The sequence below is a fragment of the Hemitrygon akajei genome, chromosome 5, assembly GCF_048418815.1.
Source record: "Hemitrygon akajei chromosome 5, sHemAka1.3, whole genome shotgun sequence".
Classification (NCBI taxonomy): Eukaryota; Metazoa; Chordata; class Chondrichthyes; order Myliobatiformes; family Dasyatidae; genus Hemitrygon; species Hemitrygon akajei.
Window position 1 is genome coordinate 70,518,882 of NC_133128.1, and position 27,923 is coordinate 70,546,804.

The window sequence follows — 27,923 nt, forward strand, 5'->3', positions numbered from 1 at the left end:
GTAGAGATATCCTTAGCCATAGGACGAGCTGCCGGAACGTTGTTCAAGAAAACCTCAATGAGTACACCAAGAAATTGCAGGCTGGTGAGCCTGACACCAATAATGGGTAAATTTTTCAAAATCATTCTAAGGGGCAGGATAAGTATTTAGATAGGCAGGATGTGATTAGAAACAGTCAACATGGCTTTGTGAATGGTAGATCATATCTAACCAATCTTGAGAATTTTCTAAGGAAGTTTCCGAGGTAAACAAGAAGGTTGTTGAAGGAAAGGTGGTGGATTTTAGCAAGGCCTTTTAAAAAAAAAGTCCCGCATGGCAGGCTAACCCAGAAGGTTCAATGAGATGTGGGATGAAGCAGCCAACTGTATCCAACATTGGATTACTGGCAGAAGCCAGAGAATAATAGTAGATGGTGGTCTCTCTGTTTGGACTCCTGTGACCAGTGGAGTGCCACAGGTATCAGTGCTGGGTCTTCTTGTTATTTATCATCTGTAGGATTCAGATTATAACATGATAAATGCAACCAGCAAATTTGAGGATGACACAAATATTAGGAGCATAGTGGACAGCAAAAAAGGCTGTTAAAGCTTGTAGTTTTCTCACTGTCCACTAAGCCCCCGATCTTTGTGCTATCCAGCTGGGAAAATGGGCTTAAATTTAAAAAAAGGCCGATGGAATTTAATGCAGACAATTGTGAGGAGTTGCACTTCATGAGGACAAAACAGGGTAAGTCTTAAACTGTGAATGCAGTGTACAGTAGAACAAAGGGACCTGGGATTACAGATTTAAAATTTGAAGGTGGCATCACAAGTAAATAGGGTTATGAAGAGATTTTAGTATCCTGCTTTAATAAATCAAGGTACTGAGTATGGGAGTGGGATGTTATGTTGACAAAGTACTGGATGTTGGTGAGACAAAATTTAAGAGTATTGTGTGCAGCTCTGGTCACCTACCTACACAATTACTTACAAGGATGTTGTCGGGACTTGGAGACCCGAGTTAAAGGAAAATGTTGAATAGATGAGAACTTTATTCCCTGGAGTGCAGGAAAATAGCGGAGATTTTATAGATGTATACAAAATTATGAAAGGTGTAGATCAGGAGAATGCATGTAGGCTTCCCCCCCTCAGGTTGGGTGAGAGTAGAACTAGACATCATAGGTTTAGGGTAAAAGATGAAACATTTAAGGGGAATCTGAGGGGAAACTCCTTCACCCAGAGGGTAATGCGAATGAGGAATGAGCTGCCAGCAGACGTGGTAGATGTGGGTTCAATAGTAACATTTAAGAGAAACTTCAACAGATACATGGATGGGAGGAGTATGCAGGGTTATGGTCTGGATGCAGGTAGGTAGTACGAGACAGAATCTCCGGTCAGCATGCACTAATAAGCAAAGGCCTATTTCTGTATTCTAGTATGCTATGACTCTATATTACCAACATATATATCTCTACTCATCTGCTCTCCTCAAACCATCTAATGGAAACAGCTCCTCCTCACTCCTTCTGAGCCCACCTTGCACAACTCAATCAAATCTCAACTTTCTTTCAAACAAAAAGTTCAGCCTCATTCACCCCCCCTTCCCAACCCAACCTTATAGCTGAAACCCTTACTATTACAATGATTCTGTTTCCTCTGCGATCTCAGGAGCAGAGGGCAGGAGCTAGCAGCTTTTTTAAAAGTTGTTTTTTCCCCTTTTGTGTGCTCGTGTGCAACAGCCAGAGCCGCAGAGGGGAAGAGCTAGCAGGGCTTTTTAAAATAAAATGTGTGATTGGCTACATGTAGAGCAACTCACTCTCCTCAAGTGCAATATACTATTACCTTACCAACTCACCCAATTTGGTGATGTAGAAAATTGGAGGATCATCTGAATAAATGCCCCCTCTCTCTGTAAGGCCAAACAATATGATAGATTTTCAACAGACAAAACCAAAAGGAAGACAAAAGAGCATTCAAGGCAAGTCAGGGAAATGCAATAGAGAAGCACAAATCTTGAGAAGGGTACAAAACCATCCCAAAGGCACTGAACATACCTCGGAGCTCAGTGCAGTCCATTGTGAAAAAGTGGAAAAATATGAAACCACAGCCACACTCTCTAGGTCAGGCTGCCCCCCTAACCTTAGTCACCGGACAATGGGACTTGTAAAAGAGGCTACTGAGATGCCAACAGTTGCAACTGTAGATAAAATTCATGGCTCCACAATCTCTATGGCCTTGATTAAAAAAAAGGTATTTATGGAAGAGTAGCAAGGAAAAACCCTGGCTTAAAAAATATATCCTTGCCCATAAAGACTTTGCAAGACATCACTTAGAAGCTGGGGGAAAAAGTCTTGTGGTCAGATGAGACTAAAGCGTAACTTTTTGGCTTAAACTTAGTGGTATGTGTGGTGTAAATCTAATACTGCATATTAGCCATGTAACACCATCTCTACTGTAAAGTATGGTGGAGATAACACCATGCTACAGGGGATGCTTTTCAGCAGCAGGCACTGGAAATCTGGTCAGGATTGATGGGAAGATGAGTGCTGCTAAATACAGGGATATCCTGGATAAAAACCTGCCAGAAAGCTTAAACTGGGGAAGTTACTCTTTCAGCAGGACAACGACCCAGAGCACACTGCCACAGCAGCCCATGGAGTGACAGCGAATGAAGAAAATTGATGTCCTTGAGAGGCCCAGTCGGAGTTCTAATCTTAACCCGATCAAATATCTCTGGCAAGAACTCGCGATTGCTGTCTACTGCCACTCCCCAACTAAACTGGCACTCCTTAAGCAATTTTGCAAGGAGGAATGGGCAAATCTTGCTCCATCACGTTGTACAAAGTTAATAGAGATTTATCCAAAAAGACTACTGCTGTAATAGCTGCAAGAAGTGGTTCAACTAAGTACTGAGCAAAGCAGGATGGGGGGTGGGGGGGTGAATACTTTCGAACTGCTGACATTTCAGTTTTTGAATTTTTAAGATTTCCATGCATCACAATTTTCCCTGTTTTTTTCTCTAATGTGAAAAAAAGGATCCACAAATAAAAAATCTCAGTTAAATTGATCAAGATCCCTGGTTGTAACATTTATGTGAACAAAGGATTGGGGGCTGAATACTTTTACAAAGCACCATCTCAAGGCAACACTTGTTTGTTGTTAATTCTGCTTGAACAAGAGAAAGTTATTCAAATGCTTAAAGTAAAAGAAAATCTGAAAACATTAAAAAAAATTCAGTGAAGAAAAATATTTAAAAATCAAGTCAACCACCAGCTCTGACGAATGATTATCAAACCAAACTGTTCAGTTCACATTATCAGCATCGTAATTATTTAGCTTCCTTATGCTCACCTCCTTGTACTTAGGTTGTCTAAGTACCTCAGATATCCTTCTCCAATAAGTCTTAGAGAACTTCAGAGATGGATTCCTCACTAAATCCCTATCCCAGAATTGCAACAACTGCTTGTCAATGATAAGGTAATTACAGACAATAAAAATATATTTGGAGAGAGAAGCCGGTTTATTGTATACCTTTTGAATAATGTTCTTTGCCATCACCTACTGACAACTTGTCAAAAGGTGGGGGCTCCTTTAAGACATTTAGTAAAATAATCAAGTGATTATCAGGTTTAAATGATTCTGATGACAACTTAATATTTAAGGTCAATGACCTGTTTTTCTACATCAAATGCTGTTGACTTGTGGAAAACAAGAACACAAGAGTAAAGAAAAAGCAGTGTTAGCCTATTCAGAAAAATCGTGACTGATGACCACTTCCTGAATAAATACCATAAATCAACCCATGAGTATACTCAGTAACTGAGCCTCCACAATTTTCTCTGACAGAGCTGTCCAAAGATTCACTCCACTGAAGTGGAGAACTTATCTCAGTACTGAATGGGCAACCCCCATGAGGCTATGCTCCCCAGTCCTAGAACCTCCATTCCAGAGAATCATCCTAATATCAGCCTGCCAAGACCTTTGAAGAATTATTTTGTTCCATTGAGATAGCCACTTATTCTTCTAAACACCAGAGTAGAAAATAATCTACTCAATCTCCCTTCACATGACAAACCTGCCATCTCTGGAACAAGTCCAGTGAATCTTTACTGCACTATTCTCTAAGGCAAGGATGTCAAAACCATCCACAATGCGCCATGTGAAGTTTCAAGGGCAACTGCAAAAAGACTTGCTTGCTCCCGTATTCATATCCCCTCATAGTAAAAGCTAACAATCAATTTCTCCTCTTAATCACATGAATTGAATTGAGTTTATTTCTTACATCCTTCAAATACATGAGCAAAAATCTTTACGTTATGTCTCCCTCTAAATGTTTAATTTATAGTAATTTATAATAAATAGTATGTACAACAACATAACATAGAAATACAGTTGTGTCAGCATGAATTAATTAGTCTGATGGCCTGGTGGAAAAAGCTGTCCTGGAGCCTTTTGGTCCTGGCTTTTATGCTGCAGTACCATTTCCCAGATGGTTAACAGCTTGAATAGATTGTGGTTGGGGTGACTCGAGTCCCCAATGATCTTTCGGGCCCTTTTTGCACACCTGTCTTTGTAAATGTCCTGAATAGTGTTAAGTTCACATCTACAGAAGCACTGAGCTATCTGCACCACTCTCTGCAGAATCCTGCAATTAAGGGAGGTACAGTTCCCATATCAGGCAGTGATGCAGCCAGTCAGGATGCTCTCAATTGTGCCCCTGTAGAAAGTTCTTAGGATTTGGGGCCCATACCAATGTTCTTCAACTGTCTGAGGTGAAAGAGGTGCTGTTGTGCCTTTTTCACCACACAGCCGGTATGTACAGACCACGCGAGATCCTCAGTGATGTTAATGCCAAGGAACTTAAAGCTGTTCACCCTCTCAATCTCAGATCCGTTGATGTCAATAGAGGTTAGCCTGTCTCCATTCCTCCTGTAATCCACAACCAGCTCCTTTGATTTTGCGACATTGAGGGAGAGGTTGCTTTCTTGACATCGCTGTGTCAGGGCGATGACTTCCTTCTCTGTAGGCTGCCTCGTTATTATTTGAGATTAGGCCAATCATTGTAGTATCATCAGCAAATTTAATTAGCATTTTGGAGCTGTGAGTGGTGACACAGTCATGGGTATACAGAGAGTAAAGGAGGGGGCATAGTACACAGCCCTGAGGAGCACCTGTGTTGCGGGTCAGAGGGGCAGAGGTGAGGGAGCCCACTCTTACCACCTGCCAGCGATCTGACAGGCAGTCCAGGATCCAGCTACACAAGGCAGGATGATGAGTCTGCATACTGGCTTTCAGCAACTTAATAAGAACCTTTGAAAATCAACACTATGTAATATCGCACCATTTAACAAATACTCTTCATTTCTACTATGTGTTCTATTAAGTGTTCCAACTTGGATAATCTGTTTGCAACAATCTTAAAATATCATAATTTTATTTTCATTACTCCTTAATGAATCTATTCTTTATTTTCTAAGCATCACTCTACCTCTTCTTTATTACAGGTTAGCAGTATCTGAAAAACAAAATTCTGATACAACAGCATGTTATTTAATATGCTGCATCACTTCCTGTAATGCATTTGGACTCTCTGATATTTGCCATTGTGCAGTGGCTCTACTTCAGTAGGAGGTTGAGGAGATTTGGTGCATCACCAGACTTTTGCAAATTTACAGTGGATAGCATGCTGACTGGTTGCATCACAGCATGATTCGGAAGCTCCAATGCACAGGATTGCAAGAGGCTGCAGAGGGTTATAGACTCAGCCAATACCAGCACTGGCAAAACCCCCTCCACTATTGAGGACATCTGCAAGAGGCAGTACCTCAAGGAGGAGGCATCTATCACTGAAGATCCTCACTATCAGGGCATGTCCTCTTCTCACTATTACCATCAGGAAGGAAGTACATGAGCCTGGAGACTCAAATTTAACATTTAGAAACTACTTTTTCTTCTTGGCCATCAGATTCTGAATGATCTATGAGAACAGCCTCATCAGTAGTGAGAGTGGAAACATGTGTACGGAGCCAGAGGAGGTAGCAGAGGTACTTAATTAATACTTTAATTCAGTATTCACCAGTGAAAAGGACATTGGCAATTGTGCAGATGTCTTACAGCAGACTGAAAAACTTGAGTGAACAGAACTTATGAAAGAGAATCTGCTGGAGCTTTTGAAAGGTATAAGTTAGATAAATCACTGGGACTGGATGAGATATACCCCAGGCTAATGCGAGAAGCAAGGGAGGAGATTTATGAGCCTCTGGTGATGATTTTTACATCATCAATAGGAACTGGAGAAGTACCAGAGGATTGGAAGGTTGCAAATGTTGTTCCCTTGTTCAAACAAAGGGAGTAGACATAACCCAGGAAATTAAGAGACCAGTGAGTCTGACTTCAGTGGTGGGCAAGTTGTTGAAGATCCTGACAGGCAGGATTTATGAGCATTTGGAGAGACATAATCTGATTAGGGATAGTCAGTATAGCTTTGTCAAGGACAGGTCATGCCTTACAAGCCTGATTGAATTCTTTGAGGATGTAACAAAACAGATTGATGAAGGTTGAGCAGTTTATGTAGTGTATATGGTTTTCAGTAAGTCATTTGATAAGGTTCCCCATGCAAAGCTCATTCAGAAAGTAAGGAGGCATGGGTTCCAAGGAGACATTGCTTCGTGGACCCAGAATTGGCTTGCCCACAGAAGGCAAAGATTGGTTGTGGATGGTTCATATTCTGCATGGAGATTGGTGACCAGTGGTGTTCTGCAGGGATCTGTTCTGGGATCCCTCCTCTTTGTGATTTTTTATAAATGACCTGGATGAGGAAGTAGAAGGGTTGGTTAGTAAGTTTAATGGTGATCCAAAAGTTGGGGGTGTTGTGAATAGTCTGGAGGATTGGCAGAGGTTACAGCGGTACATGGATAGGATGCAAAACTGGGCTGAGAAGTGGCAGATGGAGTTCAAACCAGGTGAGTGTGAAGTACTTCATTTTGGTAGGTCAAATTTGAAGACAGAATACAATATTAATGGCAAGACTCTTGGCAGTGTGGAGGACCAGCGAGATCTTGGGGTCCATGTCAACAGGACACTCAAAACTGCTGCGCAGGTTGACAGTGTTGTTAAGAAGGTGTATAGTGTGTTGGCCTTCATCAACTATGAGATTGAGTTCAAGAGCCATGAGGCAATGTTACAGCTATTTAAGACCTTAGTTAGACCCAACCTGGAGTGTCACTTCTGGTCACTTCATTACAGGAAGAATGTGGATACATTAGTTTTTTTTAGCTGGTCGCACCAGTCAGTCAGCCATTTTTCTGGCACGTGGTGTCAGGATTGGTCTCCTTTCAGATTAACCAAGTCATGATATGAACATTCCTGACTCGACCCTTGTTGCTTTCTTTATGAGGCTGAGCGGCTAACTCGATGCTCCACCCGGCATGGATGGAAAGCATGCTCGGGGGTGGCCTGACTTGGATTCGAACTCGGGAACCTTCGCTCCGGAGTCCGGTGCTAATGCCATTGCACCACCAGCTAGCCTACATTAGAGTGCAGAGGAGATTTACAAAGATATTGCCTGGATTGGGGTGTATGCCTTATGAGAATAGGTTGAGTGAACTGGGCCTTTTTTCCTTGGAGCAAAAGAGGATGAGAGATGACCTGATAGAGGTGTACAAGATAATCAGAGGCATTGATTGTTGGATAGCCAGGGGCTTCTTCCCACAGCTGAAAAGGGTTCAATGTGGGGATATAGTTTTAAGGTGCTTGGAAGTAGGTGCAAGGGGGATATCAGAGTTAAGTTTTTCCACAGAGAATGGTGAGTGTATGGAATGCACTGCCAGCAATGGTGAAAGAGATGGATACAATAGGGTCTTTTAAGAGCCTCTTAGATAGGCACATGGAGCTTAGAAAAATAGAGGGTTATGCAGTAGGGAAATTCTAGGCAATTTTTAGAGTAGGTTACATGGTTGGCATAACATTGTGGGCCAAAGGGCTTGTAATGTGCTGTAGATTTTCATGTTTCTATGTTGTAATTTATAGTAATTTTGTTTTATAAATTCACATCATAAAAGACAGTGATAACAAACCTGATTCTGACATAAACTCAATGCATACCCCATCATCACCCCACAAGCCCATTGTTGAGAACAATTGGCATAAAGTCAAAGTCAATGTACATTTATTATCAAAGTGTGTGTATTTTATACAACTTTGAGGTTCGTCTTCTTACAGGCAGCTACAAAACAAAGTAAATATCATCACATCAGGCAGTGAGCAACCCCTATGTAATAACGTTGCTGTACAGGGAGTAATTCCAGTCATCCAGGGTGCAGGTTACCATTCTAAATGGAATCAACCGTCAATTACGAGTCAATAAAATGGACTCACTCTGAACCCAATCAACAATCACAAGTGAACGAACTGGCTCTCCTAAAACTTACCAGGGAGCGCAGGCGGGTGAACCAGCCGCATCTTCCTTCGCTTTAGCACTAACTAGGAACTGAACATTTTAGAGTCATAGAAAAGTACAGCACAGGAACAGGCCCTTCGGCTCATTTAGTCCGTGCCGAGCCATTTATAACCTGCCTACACCCATCGACCATTTTTAGCAGAAATAATAGAGCTCTTATATAATGATTTTTTAAATAATTAAGCTTTCTTAAGAATTGAACCATTTCGTTAAGAGACCTGCAATATATTCGAGTATTTTCCTTATCACTGACGTCAAACTCACTTGGGGCCTGTATTCCCTAATTTCCTACCTGTTCATTTTTTTAAATTTCAGATTTCCAGCATCTGCGGTTCACTTTGAATACTAATACCATGAGTTGTATCCAACTAAGCAATCGGAATGAAACTTCTTTAAAAGGTAAGACTTGGTCAAATCAGATCGACAACAGCGTTCTCGGCTGCTCCTACCGGTTTAAATGCGTACACATGTGCAGTAGGCTGATGCACGACACTCTGTCACTGCGGGGCTCTGAACCTCTGACCGCGGCCAGGCCCCGTTACCTGTACCTCGCAGACCGAACACGTCCCGAGCCGAGGCTCGCAACCCTCCTCCTCCTCCTCACCCGGTCCTTTCGGGGTTCCTGGCCGGCTCCAACGACACACCGGACGGTGGGGGGGACGACACACTTCAGCGCTCGTTTGACTACCACGCATGCGCGAACAGGTGACGGTGGTCGAGAGAGGTCAGAATACGCGTTGCCCGATGGATTGCGAGCGGTAACGGCGGACCCAGCTGGCGTTGGGCAGGTACAGTACACCTTCGTGCTTTCGGTGAAACATATGTCCTGTGGGAATCATCACCTTCCTGCCTCTTGAGTCCGCATCAAGTAAAGACTTTTCCTCCATATAATATTTAACAACCGCCCCCTCACCCAGTATCTTAAAACCAGTTTCCAATCTAGTTGAAACATTCAACTCTTGCCTCCTGAAATGACGACAAACCGTTCTTATTTTGATCTAACGTTTATCTCTAATTTCGAAACATTTCAAAAAAAAACCCTCTGTGAATCACAATTTGTAGTGTGGTCTGAGTAGCTAATGCTTTGTTCTTTACTGAAGTTCGGAGATAGCGTGAAGAGCAATGGCCAAAAAAGCTCGATCACAAAAGATTAATCGAGTACCAAAACAATTCACTGAATTTTTTTTTTGGCTGTAAGGGTGTGGATGATTCTGGAGAACAAGCGGGGAAAGTGAAACGAAAGTCAAAGTAAAATCCACTTTGCCTTATGACACAGAAGAGGGCTGTTCCACCCCTTTATGACAGTTAATGATCGCCTGTAATGTAACAAGTAGACGGTCCAGTAAAGCTGCTACCTCACGATTCCAGTGACCCAGCTTCAATCCTGATTTCCAGTGCTATCTGAGTGGAATTTGCAGATAATATTTTTGTCCATGTAGGTTTCAGCTAGGTGTACCGATTTCGTCTTGCCTCCCAAAGACATTTGGGGTAAGAGGGAGTTGTTGTAAAGTGGGGGAATAGTGTACAATTATACTGGATGTTTAATGATTACCGAGGACTCACTCAATGGGCCAAATGGCCTGTTTCCGCAACTCCATGAATTAATTTATTGAATGGTGAAACAGCGTCATTAATCTATTGGATAGTTATTTATTGTAGTCTTACAGGTTTATATTACGAAGTTTGTAAATTTGTCCACCAGTTAAGATTCTGTTGTTAGAAGATGTAAAGCATTATTTAATTAAAATTAAGTAGAATGGCACACTTTAAAAACAACAGTAGAAAGAACAACTTGAGCGCTTTCATCGTGAAAGCTTTTTTAAAAGGTGTTGTGGTCTCAAAGAATTATATTTCACATTTCAATAAACCTCTCAAAATTGCCCGAACTTTAATTCACCAAGTCAATGAATCTGTCGTCTTGAATAAATAGCTTCTCGGTAGCTGAATTACCAAATATTTTCAAAGTTAAATTTAAACCATCCCTTGAATTTATAATTGCATTCTAAAAATGTAACCTTTCAAATCCTGGTGGGTTGTGCTGTCTTCAGGTTTGAACTTCAGTGAAACTCACAGAAATGGTCCAAATGTTTAGATCAAGTCTTATATACACTTGATGTGCCAGTTTTTAGAACTGCATACATTTTAAGAACAAAATGAGTTTGTTTGTGTTAATGTTCTGACTCCTGAACTAGATTTTAATCTTTAGTTATGGATTCTCTTGAGCTTTGTAACTTTATATAGATAGAAAATCACAGGAAAGGAAATTACAGTATCACAGTAGCATTACAAGTTCACAGATATAAATGTTAGAAGAGGAGTAGAAAGAATGAAAAATAGGTTACCACAAACACTATTCCTAAATCATTGAGTGTGGGTCTTCAAACTCTTGTAACTCTTCCTTGATAGTAGTAATGAGAAGAGGGCATGTCCCAAAGCATAAGATTCTGGAGGGAGTTGATGAGAATGCGGGAAGAATTTTTTAAAAATGAATAATGTAGGATTAGTGTAAATGGGTGGATAATGGCCAGTGTGCATCTGGTGGGCCAAATGCCCTGTTTCTGTACCATATCGCTCTGTGTCTAAACAGTCTAAGAGGAGGGGTCATCACGTCCCAGCTATACGTTGACTCATTATAGAGCCTAATGGCCGAGGCTACGAATGTCCTCATATAGCGCTCTTTGGAACAGCACAGTTGTCTTAGTCTATTACTAAAAGTGCTCCTCTGTTCAGCCAAGGAGGCATGCAGAGGGTGAGAAACATTGTCCAGAATGCCAGGATTTTCCGTAGGGTCCTTTGTTCTACCACAGCCTCCAGTGTGTCCAGTTTGACTCCTGTAACAGAGCCAGTCAATGGGTTTGAATTAAAAGGAGTTGTAACTCAGCTGAGGAAGCTTTAGAACTGTCAAATGTAGGTTTAGAAATTTTATGGATCTGCCATTTTGCAACGCATGGAGTAAGACGCGTTTTACAGCGGCTCCATTTTTCTTTATATTTTACATCCCACTGACATATTCCTTTTAAGTTTGATGATTTATTACTTCTGCTGAAGGATTTACAATTTAATTACGATGGCCGGAAGTCGATCTGGTATTGAATTGAGAAGTGGCAAGACTTTTCCTGAAACGGAGCAAACTCAACAAATAAAGAAACCTGTTACTTTAGCAGGAATATTTTCTTCAATACAAGACATGAAGTTTGAATTTAGATCGCTCAATACTAAGATTGATAAGCTGACGGATACCAACGGGAAGCTTGAAAAATCTATCTTTAATGTTCAAGAATCTCTGAAGAATTTGGACTTTCAATTTCAGATGCTTAAGCAGATTACAGATCAAATTGAGAACGAACATGAACAATTCAGGCAAACAGTTAAAGAACAAGGAGTGAAGATGTCTTCGGTGGAAAAGAAAATTAATGAAATTACCTCAGAACTATCTAAAACGAAGAAAAAAATTATTGATTTGGATAATAGAGCACATTGGAGGAATTTGCGTATACTAGGATTGCCTGAAAATACTGAAGCTGGTGCTCTGTTAAAGTTCTTAGACATGCTGTACTAACTTTTTAGTGAGACTCTGGAAGCTAGCCCTTGACTCGATAGGGTCCATAGACTTCCAAGTTTTCGGCGTTCATCTGAATTGCATCCTCGGCCAATCGTACTTTGTTTGCATTATTATACAACCAAAGAAGCCATACTTCGAGAGGCCAGAAGAAAACGAAAGATAATCTTCAAATCAACAGAGATTCGTATAGTTGAAGATTTTCCTCCTGAGATTTTTGCCGAAAGAAGGAAATACTGAGAAGTTATGAGCGAGATGTATAAGCTAAATTTACATCCATCTCTCCGGCATCCAGCACGGCTGACAACCTTTCCTGAAGGGTCTCAGTCACAGAGAATCTACTCCCCCCAGGAGGGATGGGACTACAATAAAAATCTTAAAGTTAAGCCAATTGCTGAATACGTAATTCTGACGTATGAGATGTTTATAGATGCCCTGAGTAAAGTTTATTCTATGCTTTTTGAATCTCTGGTATGGGATGTGGCTGATTAATTTTTTTTTACTCATTAATAATTAGTATATACATATAATTGTTTTGTAGGGAACTCTTAGAGTATTATACTATAGAGGTCCGTATAGGACCTGCCATGAACTACTCTTCTTATTTTCTTTTGTTTGTTTCAACATTAATATAGTTTTAGGTTTGTTATATATATATATTCATTTATTTTTTATTCTTTTTGAAAGAACTTCAGTTGCAATATTATTTGCTTGGATTTACTTTTCTTTGAATATGTGATTAATATACTTTAGATGAATTTAAGATGGTCGTCACCAGTTATGTTTTTATTACTGTTAGACATAACATTGCAGTATTTGAAATTTGTTTGTCCCTTTTATTATGGCTAAATTGGATGGGATTAATGTTTTAATTTTAATATACATAGCTGCAAAATGGAGGATAGGGTCAAGGGTCACTAGGTTAGCATGCGACCAGCCTATTGGTTGCTGTTTTTCTGGCTTTGTGGGGGGGGGGCTATTAGAATAGGTTTTCTTTCTCGATTGGGGGGTTCTTTTGATGGAAATTTTTTTTCACAAATACGTCATTCCTTCTAGTCATATCCATACCTTTTGGATCAGTCTGCGCTTGTGCAATAGTTTTCTTTATAGAATATTAAATTAAATTTTAAACATGGATGTTAATAAAATTAAAATAATCTCTTGGAATCTGAACAGTGTGAATCATCCAATTAAGCGTTAAAAGATTTTTAAGAAATTAAAAACACTTAACACAGATATTATTTTTGTGCAAGAAAGTCATATATGGAGACAGGATGAGGACAGTTTTTTCAAATTTTGGAAAGGACTTTTTTTTCACTCTTTATCGACTAATAAAGTTAGAGGGATATCTATTTTTGTTAACTCCAAAATCCCTTTTGTACATTTCAATACAATTCGACTGGAAGATATTTAATTGTTACTGGTTTATTATGCGATCAAAATGTAGCTTTGGTGTGTGTATACGCACCTAATGTAGATAATCCTGAATTTTTTAAGAAGCTTTTTGTCTGAGCTACCGAATTTGAATGAATATAAGTTGATCATGGGCAGTGACTTTAATTGCTGTCTGAACCCGGCGATTGACAGGTCATCAACCAATCCGTCGCTTCCTAATAAAGCGGCGGCTTGTATTAATTCTTTTTTACTAGAATATGGCCTGGTCGATATCTGGAGATATAAACACCTAACAACAAAGATTTTTTTTTCACACTTTCATCATAAATACTCTAGAATTGATTACGGTACTTTTTTCTAGACACACATTTGTTACACTCCGTTGTTGAGTGTGCGTATGACATCATTGCATTGTCGGATCACGCGCCTTTGAAATTAACCCTGAAGCTTTCTGATAGCTTTTTGAAAATGTCACAGTGGAGATTGAATCCCGTATTGTTACAGGATCCAGTTTTTGTTAGTTAAGGAGCAAATTTCTATATTTTTAAAATTTAATACAACTGAAGGAATGTCAAACTTGGTTATATGGGACACGATGAAATCTTTTCTTAGGGGACAGATAATTTCATACTCAGTAGCTTTAAGAAAGAAAACTAAAATGGAACTGTCAGTGCTTACTAATAAAATTAGAGATAGATAAAGTGTATTCAGTTAAACCTACTGAAGACCTATATAAAGAAAGGGTTGAACTTCAATCACATTATGATTTGCTTCTGACCTTTCCCATCGAACAGCAAATTCTTAAATCTAAAAGACTATTTTATATACATGGAGATAAGTCAGGTAAACTTTTGGCTGGTCAGTTAAAGGCTGGTATGGTTAGAAGACAGATTTTAAAAATTCATAGACCAGTTAGAACTGAAACCTTAGATCCTTATGAAATTATTAAGATATTTATGGATTTCTACTCTAATCTTTATAAATCTGAATTCTCTGACAATACTATTATTATGAATAGATTTTTGCAAAAATTAAATATACCCAAAATTTCAACTCAGGATGTTGATATATTAGATGCACCTATTAAACAAGAGGAAATAGCCAAGGCTATATCCTCTATGCAATTAGGGAAAGCTCCGGGACCAGATGGTTATACGGTGGAATTTTACAAGACTTTCCATGAAATACTTATACCACATCTTCATCAAACTTTTACTGATTCTATACCCTCTGGGAATCTTCCAAAAACTTTTTATGAGGCATTAATTTCATTGATTCCTAAAAAAGGAAAAGATTTATCAGAATGTGCATCCTATAGACCTATCTCTTTGCTGAATGTAGATTTTAAAATTCTCTCTAAGATTCTAGCCAATAGACTTGAGAATATTTTGCCTACCGTTATCTCAAATGATCAAACTGGATTTATTAAAAACAGGTACTCACATTTTAATATTCGAAGACTGTTAAATATCATTTATTCCCCCTCAGTCAAAGAATCTGAATGTATTGTGTCTCCGGATGCAGAGAAAGCTTTTGATAGGGTGGAGTGGCCTTATCTGTTTCAGGTTTTGAAGAGGTTTAATTTCGGTCCAGGATTTATTTCCTGGATTAAACTGATTTATCAAGCCCCGGTGGCTGCGATTATAACTAATAATCAAAAGTCTCCTTATTTTAGATTATATGGAGGAACTCGTCAGGGTTGACCTCTCAATCCTTTATTATTTAATTTGGTTTTAGAACCACTTGCTATTGCTCTTAGGGATTCTAATTCTGTGCAGGGTATTAAGAGAGGGGATAAATTACATAAGGTTTCATTATATGCGGATGATTTATTAGTTTACATTTCAGACATGAGGAAATCTATTCCTTTTATGTTATCTATATTTACAGAATTTAGTATTTTCTCTGGATATAAACTCAACTTTCATAAAAGTGAACTATTTCCTATTAATAATTATTCTGATTATTATGATCAAATACCTTTTAATATTACTAAAAACTATTTTACTTACCTTGGTATTAAAATTACTAAAAATTTTAATAAATTCAATTTTCCCCCTCTAATTGAATATACTCAACAAGCGCTTTCTAAATGGTCGCCTATGTCGATGTCATTAATTGGTTGAATAAATGCTATAAAAATGGTTATTTTACCAAAATTTTTATGTATATTTCAAAGGGTTCCATCATTTGTCCTGAAAATGTTTTTTGATAGAATAGATTCCGTGATTCTGTCATACATTTGGAATAATAAAAGCTCCAGAGTGAATAAATTTTTATTGCAAAAATCAAAAAAAGATGGAGGACTGGTGCTACCAAACTTTAGATTTTATTATTGGGCAATTAATATTCGTTGTATCACCTTCTGGATTCATGGTGTAGATAACCAGGATTGCCCTTCATGGTTACATTTGGAGGAGAATTCAGTAAGGGGGTTTTCTTTAGCTTCTTTACAAGGAGCTCCTCTTCTTTTTTTGTTCTCCAGGATAGGTAGACAAAGTCTTAGTCCTATTGTTAAACATACTTTAAAAATTTGGTTTCAGTTCGTAGATTTTTTGAATTAAATAACTTTGTACTGTCTAGTAATATCTATTCTAACTTTTTCTTTAAACCATCAACTCTGGATAAGGCTTTTTTAATGTGGAAAACTAAGGGAATAAAACTTCTTTAGATTTGTTTTTAGAGGATTGATGTCTTTTTTGCAGTTAATGGATAAATATGATATATCTAGTACACATTTTTTTAGATGTTTACAAGTTAGGAATTTTTTATGTGATTTTTTACCGAACTATCCATTGGCTTATTCACCAAATTTGGTTTATGCTATTTTTCAGCTTAAACCATTTCAGAAATGATTAATAGCTATTATTTATAAACAGTTAATGAATGTACGTATGATGCCAAGTAGGTTAAACATACTTGGGAAATAGAACTTCAACATTCACTTTGAGATGATCAATGGAGTAAAATTTATTATCTAGTTAATAATTCATCTATCTGTGCATGTCACTCCTTAATTCAGTTTAAGATAGTACACAGGGCCCATAGAAACATAGAAAATAGGTGCAGGAGTAGGCCATTCAGCCCTTCGAGCCTGCACTGGCGTTCAGTATGATCATGGCTGATCATCTAACTCAGAACCCTGTGCCTGCCTTCTCTCCATACTCCCTGATCCCTTTAGCCACAAGGGCCATACCTTACTCCCTCTTAAATATAGCCAATAAACTGGCCTCAACTGTTTCCTGTGGCAGAGAATTCTACAGATTCACCACTCTCTGTGTGAAGAAGTTTTTCCTCATCTCGCTCCTAAAAGGCTTCCCCTTTATCCTTAAACTGTGATCCCTCGTTCTGGACTTTCCCAACATCGGGAACAATCTTCCTGCATCTAGCCTGTCCAATCCCTTTAGAATTTTATACGTTTCAATAAGATCCCTCCTCAATCTTCTAAATTCCAGCGAGTATAAGCCCAGTCGATCCAGTCTTTCTTCATATGAAAGTCCTGCCATCCCAGGAATTAATCTGGTGAACCTTCTTTGTACTCCCTCTATGGCAAGAATGTCTTTCCTCAGATTAGGGGACCAAAACTGCACACAATACTCCAGGTGTGGTCTCACCAAGGCCTTGTACAACTGCAGTAGAACCTCCCTGCTCCTGTACTTGAATCCTCTTGCTATGAATGCCAACATACCATTCGCCTTTTTCATCGCCTGCTGTACCTGCATGCCCACCTTCAATGACTGGTGTACAATGACACCCAGGTCTCGTTGCACCTCCCCTTTTCCTAATCGGCCACCATTCAGATAATAATCTGTTTTCCTGTTCTTGCCACCAAAGTTGATAACCTCACATTTATCCACATTAAATTGCATCTTCCATGAATTTGCCCACTCACCTAACCTATCCAAGTCACCCTGCATCCTCTTAGCATCCTCCTCACAGCTAACACCGCCGCCCAGCTTCGTGTCATCCGCAAACTTGGAGATGCTACATTGAATTCCCTCGTCTAAATCATTAATATATATTGTAAACAACTGGGGTCCCAGCACTGAGCCTTGCGGTACCCCACTAGTCACTGCCTGCCATTCTGAAAAGGTCCTGTTTATTCCCACTCTTTGCTTCCTGTCTGCCAACCAATTCTCTATCCACATCAATACCATACCCCCCAATACCGTGTGCTTTAAGTTTGTAGGACCTTGTCAAAAGCCTTTTGAAAATCCATATATACCACATCCACTGGTTCTCCCCTATCCACTCTACTATTTACATCCTCAAAAAATTCTATGATTCGTCAGACATATGTCAAAAGATAAATTAGCGCATATTTCTAATATAAGCCCCATCTGTGACAGATGCAACACTGAGGTGACTACTTTAACTCATATGTTTTGGTCCTGTGTAAAGTTAAATAATTTTTGGAGGGATGTGTTTAGAATATTATCAAAAGTTATAGGTGTGGATTTACAACCCAGTTCACTTACAACAATCTTTGGGATTATTCCAGAGGAAACAGGAAGAGTTCCTGCTTCTGCTCAACATGTGACAGCCTTTTCAACTTTACTGGCTAGGAGAGCTATCTTGTTATACTGGAAAGATTCTAACCCACCTACTGTCTTTAACTGGCTCTCCTCCATTATGTCCTGTTTAAGTTTGGAGAAAATTAGAAGCCAGACGTTTGACACATCTTTTAACTTTGAACAAGTCTGGCGACCTTTTATTCAATATTTTCATATGATTTAATTTTTTTCTCTCTTTTAAAAATTATTTTAAGGAAAAAATTTTCCTTATCTGCGAGGGTTCGGAGGTGACTGGAAGGATGTTTTCTCTGTTTTTCTCGTTTTATCCTCAAATGGACTGTCCAATCTTTCTTTTTTTTTTGTTTTAGTTTAGTTTAGCAGGGATTTTTTTCCTCTTTATTAATAAAATTTCCAATCTTTTTTTTCTTTACTATTTGTCAAGAGGAGTTGTGGTTTCTTGTTTATATACTATATACAACAGCTTAACATATTTAATTGACCTTGACAGTATATATATTTGTTGTTTCTACATTTTTTGTATTATGTGTTTGCTAAAACTTCTCCTCTGATTTGTATTTTTTTCTCTGTTGGAAAATTAATAAAAAAAGATTGAAAATGAAATGAGAAATTTTATTTCATTTGAACCTAAAACTGTGTTTATTTTAATGAATGAAGGTCTAGAGCTTTAAAGTTTTGATAAATTGCCAATAGAAGATTGGTGAGAGAGTTGTCAAGTTAAAAGCACACAAAACAACTTTTAAATTTTACTATCTAAGTTGTTGTAATCCTGCCAGCAATTATTTATGTGCATTCACATTGGGATTGTTGCAATTACATTTTTTTTTTGACATGCAACATATTCACTTCTTATGTGCAGCTTTCCTATTCTGTGAAGACATTTCTTTCAAAATGTCCAGTCCTGCTAATGCTGAGGCACAGATGTCTGAACTGGAACTTCTTTTCAGCATGTTTCCTAACGAAGTTACAGTGAATGATCAGCTGGCTTTAGCCGACCTCAGAGACTATATACAAGGAAAGACACAGAGCTCACCAACATCAAGACTACAATACACTGTATGCCTTCATCTGGATGGTCCAAATGTCGGTATTGCTTTAGAAATGTTTATGAAACAAGATAATTTCTGATTATTTTGGATTATTGTACATAAAACATTTTCTTCCAATGAATGTCTTCTTTTTTTTTCAGGTATTGTGTGCATTATGTTGTGTTTTTCCCCCAAATTATCCATCTGTACTACCAGAAATTTCAATAAGGTACAGTAGAGTCAGTTTTGCTGGAGGCTACTTTGTTAACTGTAGTGGAGACAGATTAATGATTTAATTTGTTTCATTGTTCTACCCATTTCTCTTTCATGTTCCTTTCTTACTCTATATTTCAGTCAAATAGAAAACTGTTATATTGGTGAAGCTGTCATTGAAATGTAAGCTCAACTGCTTGCTCACTCTAAATAATACTTAGACTCCATATCTTGCTCCCTTTTGAGAAATGCATGACCTTTGGTGTCATTAAAAGACACAGTTGAGATCATGAACTCTGAGAATAATCAGTAAAGGATACAATTCCATGGCTCTACATATTGTCCAGATAGTTATCGTACCAAGAATTAACTAATTAGATTACAGTTGCAGCACCATTTTGATTGTTGCACTGCTCTGCAATCTAACTTAACTCATTCCACCTCTTTCCCTCAATTATTAAAATTATAAGCTAAGCAAAATGCAGAAACAGTTTAACAAATATGCAGGCTGATACGTTAATTGAAAAATTTCAGTATAATATGATGTGTAAATTGTTTTGAAACATTAACCATTTTAAATAGTTGAGAGTGAGGGATATTAAATTTTAAGTAATTTGCATAACACATGTAGTGGATGTGGATGTTGTCACTTTCCCAGAGTCAAAGTTTTGATGCTTAACTATCTCCTCCTTAAGGGGTTGATCTTGGCAGAACATTCATTGTATGAACAATCTTTATAGGGCCTCAAACCCTTCTTGAGGATGATTCATTGGGACCAATGTTAGAAAAATGTTGATTGCTGCCTGGGCAATAATTTCTGTCTGACATTTTGATTGCTGTAGAGAAACCATACTAACTCTACATTTGCAGGTTTCCATTATACAGCTTTTGTTACCAGAGAACCACAATTGGAAATATTTTTAAAAGAACTGATAGCTTTGAATTAAAAAACACATCTGCTGAAAAATTGTGTCAAATTTCACAACCAGGAACAGGATTTTCAGAGTTATATAAACTCTGTTAAGCAGTCAACATTCAAGTGTTTATTTCCTTTAAAAAAAACCTTTTGACAAATGCAGTACCTTAGCAGATCCTTCACTAATATGAGAAAAGCTCTGCAATGTAAAACATGCATACAAAGGTTGCTTTCTTCCTTTAGAAGCTGAATTGAGAAAATATGTTCAGCTAATTGTTCTATGTCTTGAAGTGCTTTAAATGTGGTAACTTGGATTTCAAGTAATTGACAGTCCACCTATTTCCCAGGTCGGATGCCTTGTACAGATCACAGCAGATGCAGTTAAATTCAGACCTTCATGAGTACTTGCGAAAGAGCTGCTGTGGTGAGATATGCATATTGGATGCAATCGAATGGATCAAAGAACATGCTGCCACATACATGAACAAAGAAAGTATTCCAACTGAAAAGGGGCAACTTACTAACAGAAGCAAAGATGCAGTTTGTACCAGACTGTGGATCTATAGCCACCATATCTACAACAAAGAGAAGAGGAAAAATATCCTGGAGTGGGCAAAAGAGCTTTCACTGACTGGGTTCTGTATGCCTGGCAAGCCTGGAGTGATTTGCGTAGAAGGGGCACACAGGGCGTGCGAAGAATACTGGGCAAGGTTTGATTTTTAGTATACAGTATTTCTTCAGAATTAATCGAGTAGTTCATCAGGGCACATGATTATCGATAAATATATTCCTCATAATAGGTTTTCGGAATAGATAAGTCATAATTAAAATAGCATTAAGTATTAGCATTTCCTTAACTTTTCTCTCTTTCAACAGTTAAATATTGATATTTAGATTACAGTTAATCTAATATAATCTAAATCTGAAGTTGAACTCTACTGTGACACTTTTTTATTGTGTACTTTAGTAATTGGAAAGTATATGTTTTCTTATCTCTAGGTACTTCTTACTGTTTCCAGAACTCTTGACCTTGAATTTTAGTCCCTCTTCCCATTGGGCGTGGGAGGGGAAGCCTTCAACAAAACACACAATTCCTATATTCAAATATATGTGCATACACTTAAGGCCAACCCTATAATTAGCTGTACTTAATGGCATCTTTACTCTTACATTAATCAACTTGTAAATCAGAATCAGGTTTAATATCACTGGCATATGTTGTGAAATTTGTTAACTTTGCAGCAGCAGTATAATGCAGTACATGATAATAGAGAGAAAAAACTTACTGTAATTAAGTTATATGTATATTACTTAAGTAAATTAAAATAAGTTGTGCAAAATAACTTTAAAAAGTAGTGAGTTAGTGTTCATGGGTTCAATGTCCATTCAGAAATCAGATGGCAGAGGGGAAGAAGCTGTTCCTGATTTGTTGCATGTGTGCCTTCAGGCTCCTGTATCTCCTTCCTCTTAGTAACAATAAGAAGGGGGCATGTCTTGGGTGGTGAGGGTCCTTTACGACAGACGCTGCCTTTCTGAGGCACTGCTCCTTGAAGATGTCTTGGATACTATGGAGGCTGGTACCCATGATGGAGCTGACTGATTTTACCGCTCTATGCGGTTTACTTCAATCCTGCGCAGTAGCCACCACCCTCACCCCCCATACCAGACGGTGATACAACCAGTCATAATGCTCTCCACAGAATATCTGCAGAAGATTTCAAGTGTTTTTGGAGGTAAATCAAACCTCCTCAAACTTCTAATGAAATATAGCCACTGCCTTGCTTTCTTTATAGCCACATCAATATGTTGGGACCAGATTAGACCAGTATAGAAATATTGACACCCAGGAATTTGAAATTGTTCACTCTCTCCTCTTCAGATCCCTATATGAGGATTGTAATGGATAACAAAGAAAGATAATCCTCTCTCAACTGTTTTACTCTCCACCATTCAAACCAGTAGTCCATATCACTCTTCTGCCATCCATAGGAATGGGCTGATTTTATGAAATTATGTTTTCAGCTTCATGCGTTAGAAAGCAGGGGTAGATTAAGTTTTGGAGCATGGAGCATGAAAAGGAGAAGGAGACTTTTGACTAAAGGAGAGATAATTTCAACGATTTAATGATTCTGATGCAAGTGAGCTAAAATCAGTTATTCAGGTTAAATACTAATTTGAAGTTGGGAGACTAAGATATAGGCTTTATATATCTCCATAAGGAGGAAAGAAAGGGAATCCACATTGAGAATTTGAGAAACAAAATATTGTGCTGCAAATCTGAAATAAAAACAGAAAATGCTACTAAGTTCAGGTAGCATCTGGGGAGAGAGAAACAGAGTTAACATTACAGATCTGAAATATTTCAGAATGCTCATCAGTTCTCAAGATTCTGATGCTAAGTAATTGACCTGAAAATTTTCCCTGTCTATGGATCTGACTAATCTGTTGAGTACTTTCATCATTGAGTATTTTTATTTCAAATTTGAGATCTCATAACAATCAAACAACACATTTGTTTTATATCCAAGGAACATACATTTTAAGAGCATCTATAAACAGTGAAATAGTAATCAAAAGGAGTGAGTTAAGGTCCAACGTAATTAAGTACGTACTGTTGGGCTTGAAATTCTGCCCTGTGTTCGTTTAGGAAGAGAGACAACCAACACCGGAATATTACAAAACTTGGGTTTATTGCAGAATCCGTAACTGGCACAGCGAATCGACGGAGTCGCTGGAGAAGGCGCGTTCCGACTTCCCCTTCCAATCTGCTCTTATTTATATCCCTTTTCCCCCCAGCACAACCCCCCACTACATATTAGGTAATATCGGGCACTTGTGTCCATCTTATTGGCCTGATGCCATACACTCACGAGTTACCTGTTTCTTTTGTTTACTGAATCGCGTGACACTGGTAGTTTCGGTGTAGCGGAATCCCCAGTTTCGCTTCCCCCCTCCCTCGCATTACGTGAGCCACTCCTGACCTGTAATGGCAGTCTCGAATTAACCCTAACATTAACCCTAACACTCCCTCCCTTGGCCTCCCAGAGGCCACATCCCTTACAAGCTTTTCCGCGGCTGCCGGGATCAGGCAGGGAGGTGAGCGTCCCCCGGCACTCTTTGGCGTGTCCTCCCTATTTGCTTATCCTGATTTGTCCAACCTAGGGTCACAAAATATGGGTAGGGGTTCCCTAAACATCCGCAATTTTTACAAGTAGCATGCAACATTTCAGAAAACTTATTCAAGAACAAATTCACAATCCCCCCCTTGCCATGATCCATTTCAGTCCGTGTCCTCCCATAGCGCGTCCGCTTTCCGAGAGGGCCGTGTCCTCCCCTTCCACCGGGAACAAGGGTGCCTGGTACGCCGGTGGAGGTCCATCCTTTCCGGTCAAGGCTCGATCTATAGTCCCGCAACAACAACCACATGTAATAAAGATAGCAATTGAAATAGACAGTCCTATAGCCGACTGTCCCAGAAACGCTCCCCACTTGCCAGAGGTCTTATTTAGCCAGTAGAAAATGATGCCAGTTATTGTCCCCCTCCCTTCTTACCTTTTAATGCCCTGTTGGAGACCTCGGTGACAGGGTATGGACCATGCCACCGTTTTCCGTTCCAGGTGAGCTTCCCCGGGCCTCGGAGGAACACTTCCACTCCTACCTTGATGGTGTCCGACCCCTGCGGCTGCTCACTGTTAGATTATTGAACTCGCGCAGTTAACAATTTTACCATATTTCTAAAAACTCTCATATACTCTGTTACTCAACACACAAATGTCTGAGTTTCGGTAACTCGAAATTGAAGTGCTCCATGGCTCCCTAGTACACAGAGAGGATCAAATGTGGGACGGTCGCCTTTCAAAACCTGACCTTTGCATGGGAGATTTCTCCTCTTAACAACCAGTCTAAGATAGGCACCGTCAGTATCCCTGTGTACTACGGTGTACCGCGACACTTTTCTCTTCTCCTCCTCACTCCTGAGACTTTTATGCCCTTCGTGGGCGGCGGGTACCCTCACTCAGAAGACTTTTCCACGGGCGGAGGATCTTCCTAAAAACAGATAAGAGTTAGTACTTACCAGTCACGATTCTGCACCGGGAATGATCTCTCCCAGGGTAATTTGGGGTTGGTGAGGATCCGTCAGCAGACAAGATCTAACTCAGTGATTTAACTATCTAGTGGAAGTCTTCGATATAACAGGCACTTCCTGACCTTAGTCGAGCTTGCGGCCGCAAGTTGTCTGCTGTCGGACCCGCCAGCCTGTGTTGTCTCTCCCTCCCCACGTCGGGGTCACCAAATGTTGGGCTTGAAATTCTGCCTTGTGTTCGTTTAGGAAGAGAGACAACCAACACCGGAATATTACAAAACTTGGGTTTATTGCAGAATCCGTAACTGGCACAGCGAATCGACGGAGTCGCTGGAGAAGGCGGGTTCCGACTTCCCCTTCCAATCTGCTCTTATTTATATCCCTTTTCCCCCCAGCACAACCCCCCGCTACATATTAGGTAATATCGGGCACTTGTGTCCATCTTATTGGCCTGATGCCATACACTCACGAGTTACCTGTTTCTTTTGTTTACTGAATCGCGTGACACTGGTAGTTTCGGTGTAGCGGAATCCCCAGTTTCGCTTCCCCCCTCCCTCGCATTACGTGAGCCACTCCTGACCTGTAATGGCAGTCTCAAATTAACCCTAACAGTACGTATGCATATTCTTCTGAGAAAAGGCGGTGTGATATAACAGTAAAGAAATTGGTAACAACAGTATTGGATAGGATAAAACAACAGTTATTTAAAAGGTTGGCGACTTTCACAAAAAAAGATATCTAACTCTAGATAGAAAGCACCTGGGCGAGAAAAAGTGAACATTGTGCATACTCTGACCGTGCCCTCCAATTATCAAACACATGAATTAGAAGCAGGAGTCGGCCACCCGCAGTGCTAAATATGCATGGGCTCTGTTTCCACCGTAATTTAAGGAAAGGCATTCCAAAGACGTGTTCTCGCAGAGAAAAAAAATCAGCCCATTTTTGATTTAAATATTTTGTTTTAAACCAGTGACAATGAGTTTTGGATTCTACCACAAGAATAAATACCATTTCCACATTGACCCTCTTAAGAACTCCCAACACCTTGTACTTCGATCAAATCAACTCCCACTATGCTAAATTCCACTGGATAGCAACCCAGCATGTTCAACCTTTCCTCATAACACAACCCATGTTCCAATTTCAGATTCAGATTCAGATTCAGTTTATTGTCATTTAGAAACCACAAATTCAATGCAGTTAAAAAAATGAGACAACGTTCCTCCAGAATGATATCACAAAAGCGTATGACAAAACAGACTACACCAGAAAATCCACATAACGTTTGGCAATCCCCAATCCAGAGTCCGGAGAGGCTGCTGCGTATTAATATCATGCTACCATCTTAGCGCGTTCCCCGGAATGGAGCTCCAAATCCACCAGACAAACAAGACCAAAAACTAAAGCTACAAGCCCTGTACAAAACCACAAAGTTACAACAGTGCAAACAATAGCATAATTGATAAAAAAAAACAGACCATGGGCACAGTAAAAATAGTCCAAAGATGTTAAAGGACTATGAGTTCAAAAGAAATCACCACACAGTTTCCACATGTCCCCAAGGTCCCGACAGACTCGCCATCCCACGCCGGCGGCAGAAGGGAATACCCCCGCTATGGACTTCCACGGTGCTGCCTGACTCAGCCTTGCAGACGCAGCACACAATGAAAGCTCCGTCAAACCCAGCCTCGCAGACGCAGCACACACCGAAAGCGACCTGACTTCAGCAGACTCTGAGTCCGTCGAACCTCCGAGCCGACGACCATCCCCTCCGGCACAGCTTCTCTGAGCACCATCCTCTGCCGAGCGTATTAAGACGGCCCTGCCAACGGCCATCGGCAACACAACCCCAAGGACTGGGGGCCTGTTCTTCCCAGCAGAGTCCCGGACCTCACAGCAGCAGCAGCAACGAAGAAGGTCTTCCTGGAGATTTCCAGATGTTCCTCCGTGCTCCCACGTCCGTTTTCAATTGATTATGATTGTGCATGGCACCCCACTTCACAAATAACAGATAATCAGCTCTGGAGTGGCCGCTGCAGGCTGCGTTGCGCCGCCATCTTGTAATTTAGTAAAACTTCTAGGAACCACATCCAACACTTTCACACCCCTCTTTAAATAAGGAGAACAATACTGTACACAATAGTTCAGATGTGGTTTCACCAGTGCTCTATATAAGTGCCTCCTACTTTTGTATTAATTTCACTTATCAAAATTACTTTTTTCTCTATCCTGATTCTTTGCAGTATATCCTAGTGGATATAGTGGATGACTTATGCAATTCATACACTGGGATCCACAATGCATGATGTAATATTGCTTTAAGTGTTTGTGCTATTATATCGTTTTTACTTAGGATACCTCTGCTTCTTAGCTTAATGTTTGAAAAATTAAAGGCATTAATTTGGATTAAAATAAATTGAGACTTGTAAAATTAAAGGTTAATAGATGAAATCTTGTATTTATCAGCGGCAAATTGTGTTTAACTTTTGATTTTTCAGATGAAACATCAGAGAGGATTTATGAATATACTGCATTTTCATTTGAATTTGTATATGAAACTTAAAAGATATTGTATCAATATTTAATATCTGCAACATTGGGCAGGGAACTTGTGTACTTTGGGCAAGTGGTGAGTGGAGGCTGTACAGCTTCTGGTTGAACTTTGGTGCTTACTTGTTTCTACAACAAGGCAGGAAACAGGTTGATTATGAAAGCCACAAATGCTTAACTTAATATTGCATAATGCTACCAGCATACCGGAGCAATTGTTCAGTATCCTGCTAATATATGTGTATCTCCATTACAGAGTAAAACGGTTGACCTGGAAGAGAATTTTACTCCGCCACAGAGAGGACACAACGATGGATATCACAAATGCCGATTTGACTTCTGCAATACAAAAGTTTCAGAAGTTCACAAATTTTGAAGAAAAGATATTTGATGCACATGGAAACAGGGGAAATCATATGGATCTTGGACAGTTGTACCAGTTCTTAAATGAAAGAAACTGTGGAGACATTTTTCAATTGTACTTCGGTGTAGAAGGAAAAGCTTCCTAAATCAATTGTGGGTATAAATTATTGTTTACTATACGAAGAGAAAAAGAGACTTGTTTAAGTATACCCCGTTATTCTCTGATGGTCATAAATTTACAAAAGGGTTGTTTCTGAAAAACATTTTGTTAGGTGTTAATTTATAAATTGAAAAGGCTGAACAAAGTGTTATGGGAATTTTGGTACACTTTTTCTGTGCAAAGAGACCGACATGCTATTCATTATAGTGAACAATAGTTGGTAAATCAACATGCAGCCTAAAAAGTCTGTGGAGTTAAACTTTTGTAAATCCAAGAATACCTGTATTACAATCCAACTTTGCTGGAAATCTAATTAATTTTTAAACAGTATTCAATTAACAGTTAAGGGAATCTAATTTTTCAAAATGGGTTATTAAAAGTACTCTTGTCAGTTTTATATTCCTGTTATTAAATTTGAATAAATTTAGATTTTTTTGTGGTAATTGTAACCTTTTTTTGATCAGACATTTCCAGTACAGGTTATAATGTTACCATTGTTGAGCACCTTTTTGCTACATCTTGCAGCGAACAAAAATTAATTTAGAGTGGATCAATCATAAACACAGTTATTTTACTTGCTGCAAGGGAAGACCATCACTGCACAAGAGCTGGTGATAGCTTTGAAGAAACAGACAGCATTGTCACTCCTTTATGCCCAAGTGTTAGCTTCATTTCATGGGCATTCTG

The 27,923-nt window shown here is 39.2% G+C and overlaps 2 protein-coding genes across 8 annotated transcripts in view; one reads left to right on the plus strand and one right to left on the minus strand.

Annotated features, from left to right (window-relative positions):
- Positions 1 to 9,146, minus strand: part of usp16 (ubiquitin specific peptidase 16) — a 62,314-nt gene extending 53,168 nt beyond the window's left edge. For 2 of the 7 annotated variants that reach the window (XM_073045703.1, XM_073045702.1), the window contains exon 1: positions 9,041 to 9,146. In XM_073045703.1, the coding sequence (XP_072901804.1) occupies positions 9,041 to 9,131 (91 nt within the window). In that variant the 5' untranslated portion in view covers positions 9,132 to 9,146. Of the gene's footprint in view, positions 1 to 8,728; positions 8,901 to 8,978 lie in introns of those variants that run through there. The other 5 variants (XM_073045706.1, XM_073045709.1, XM_073045704.1 and 2 more) reach the window with 5 other exon arrangements.
- Positions 9,123 to 27,679, plus strand: rwdd2b (RWD domain containing 2B). The gene is made up of 5 exons (XM_073045710.1): positions 9,123 to 9,224; positions 18,782 to 19,005; positions 19,112 to 19,179; positions 20,427 to 20,789; positions 26,970 to 27,679. Exons 2-5 carry the CDS (start codon positions 18,814 to 18,816, stop codon positions 27,220 to 27,222), a joined length of 876 nt encoding a protein of 291 aa, XP_072901811.1. The 5' UTR covers positions 9,123 to 9,224; positions 18,782 to 18,813; the 3' UTR covers positions 27,223 to 27,679.
- Positions 27,680 to 27,923: the final 244 nt, after the last annotated feature.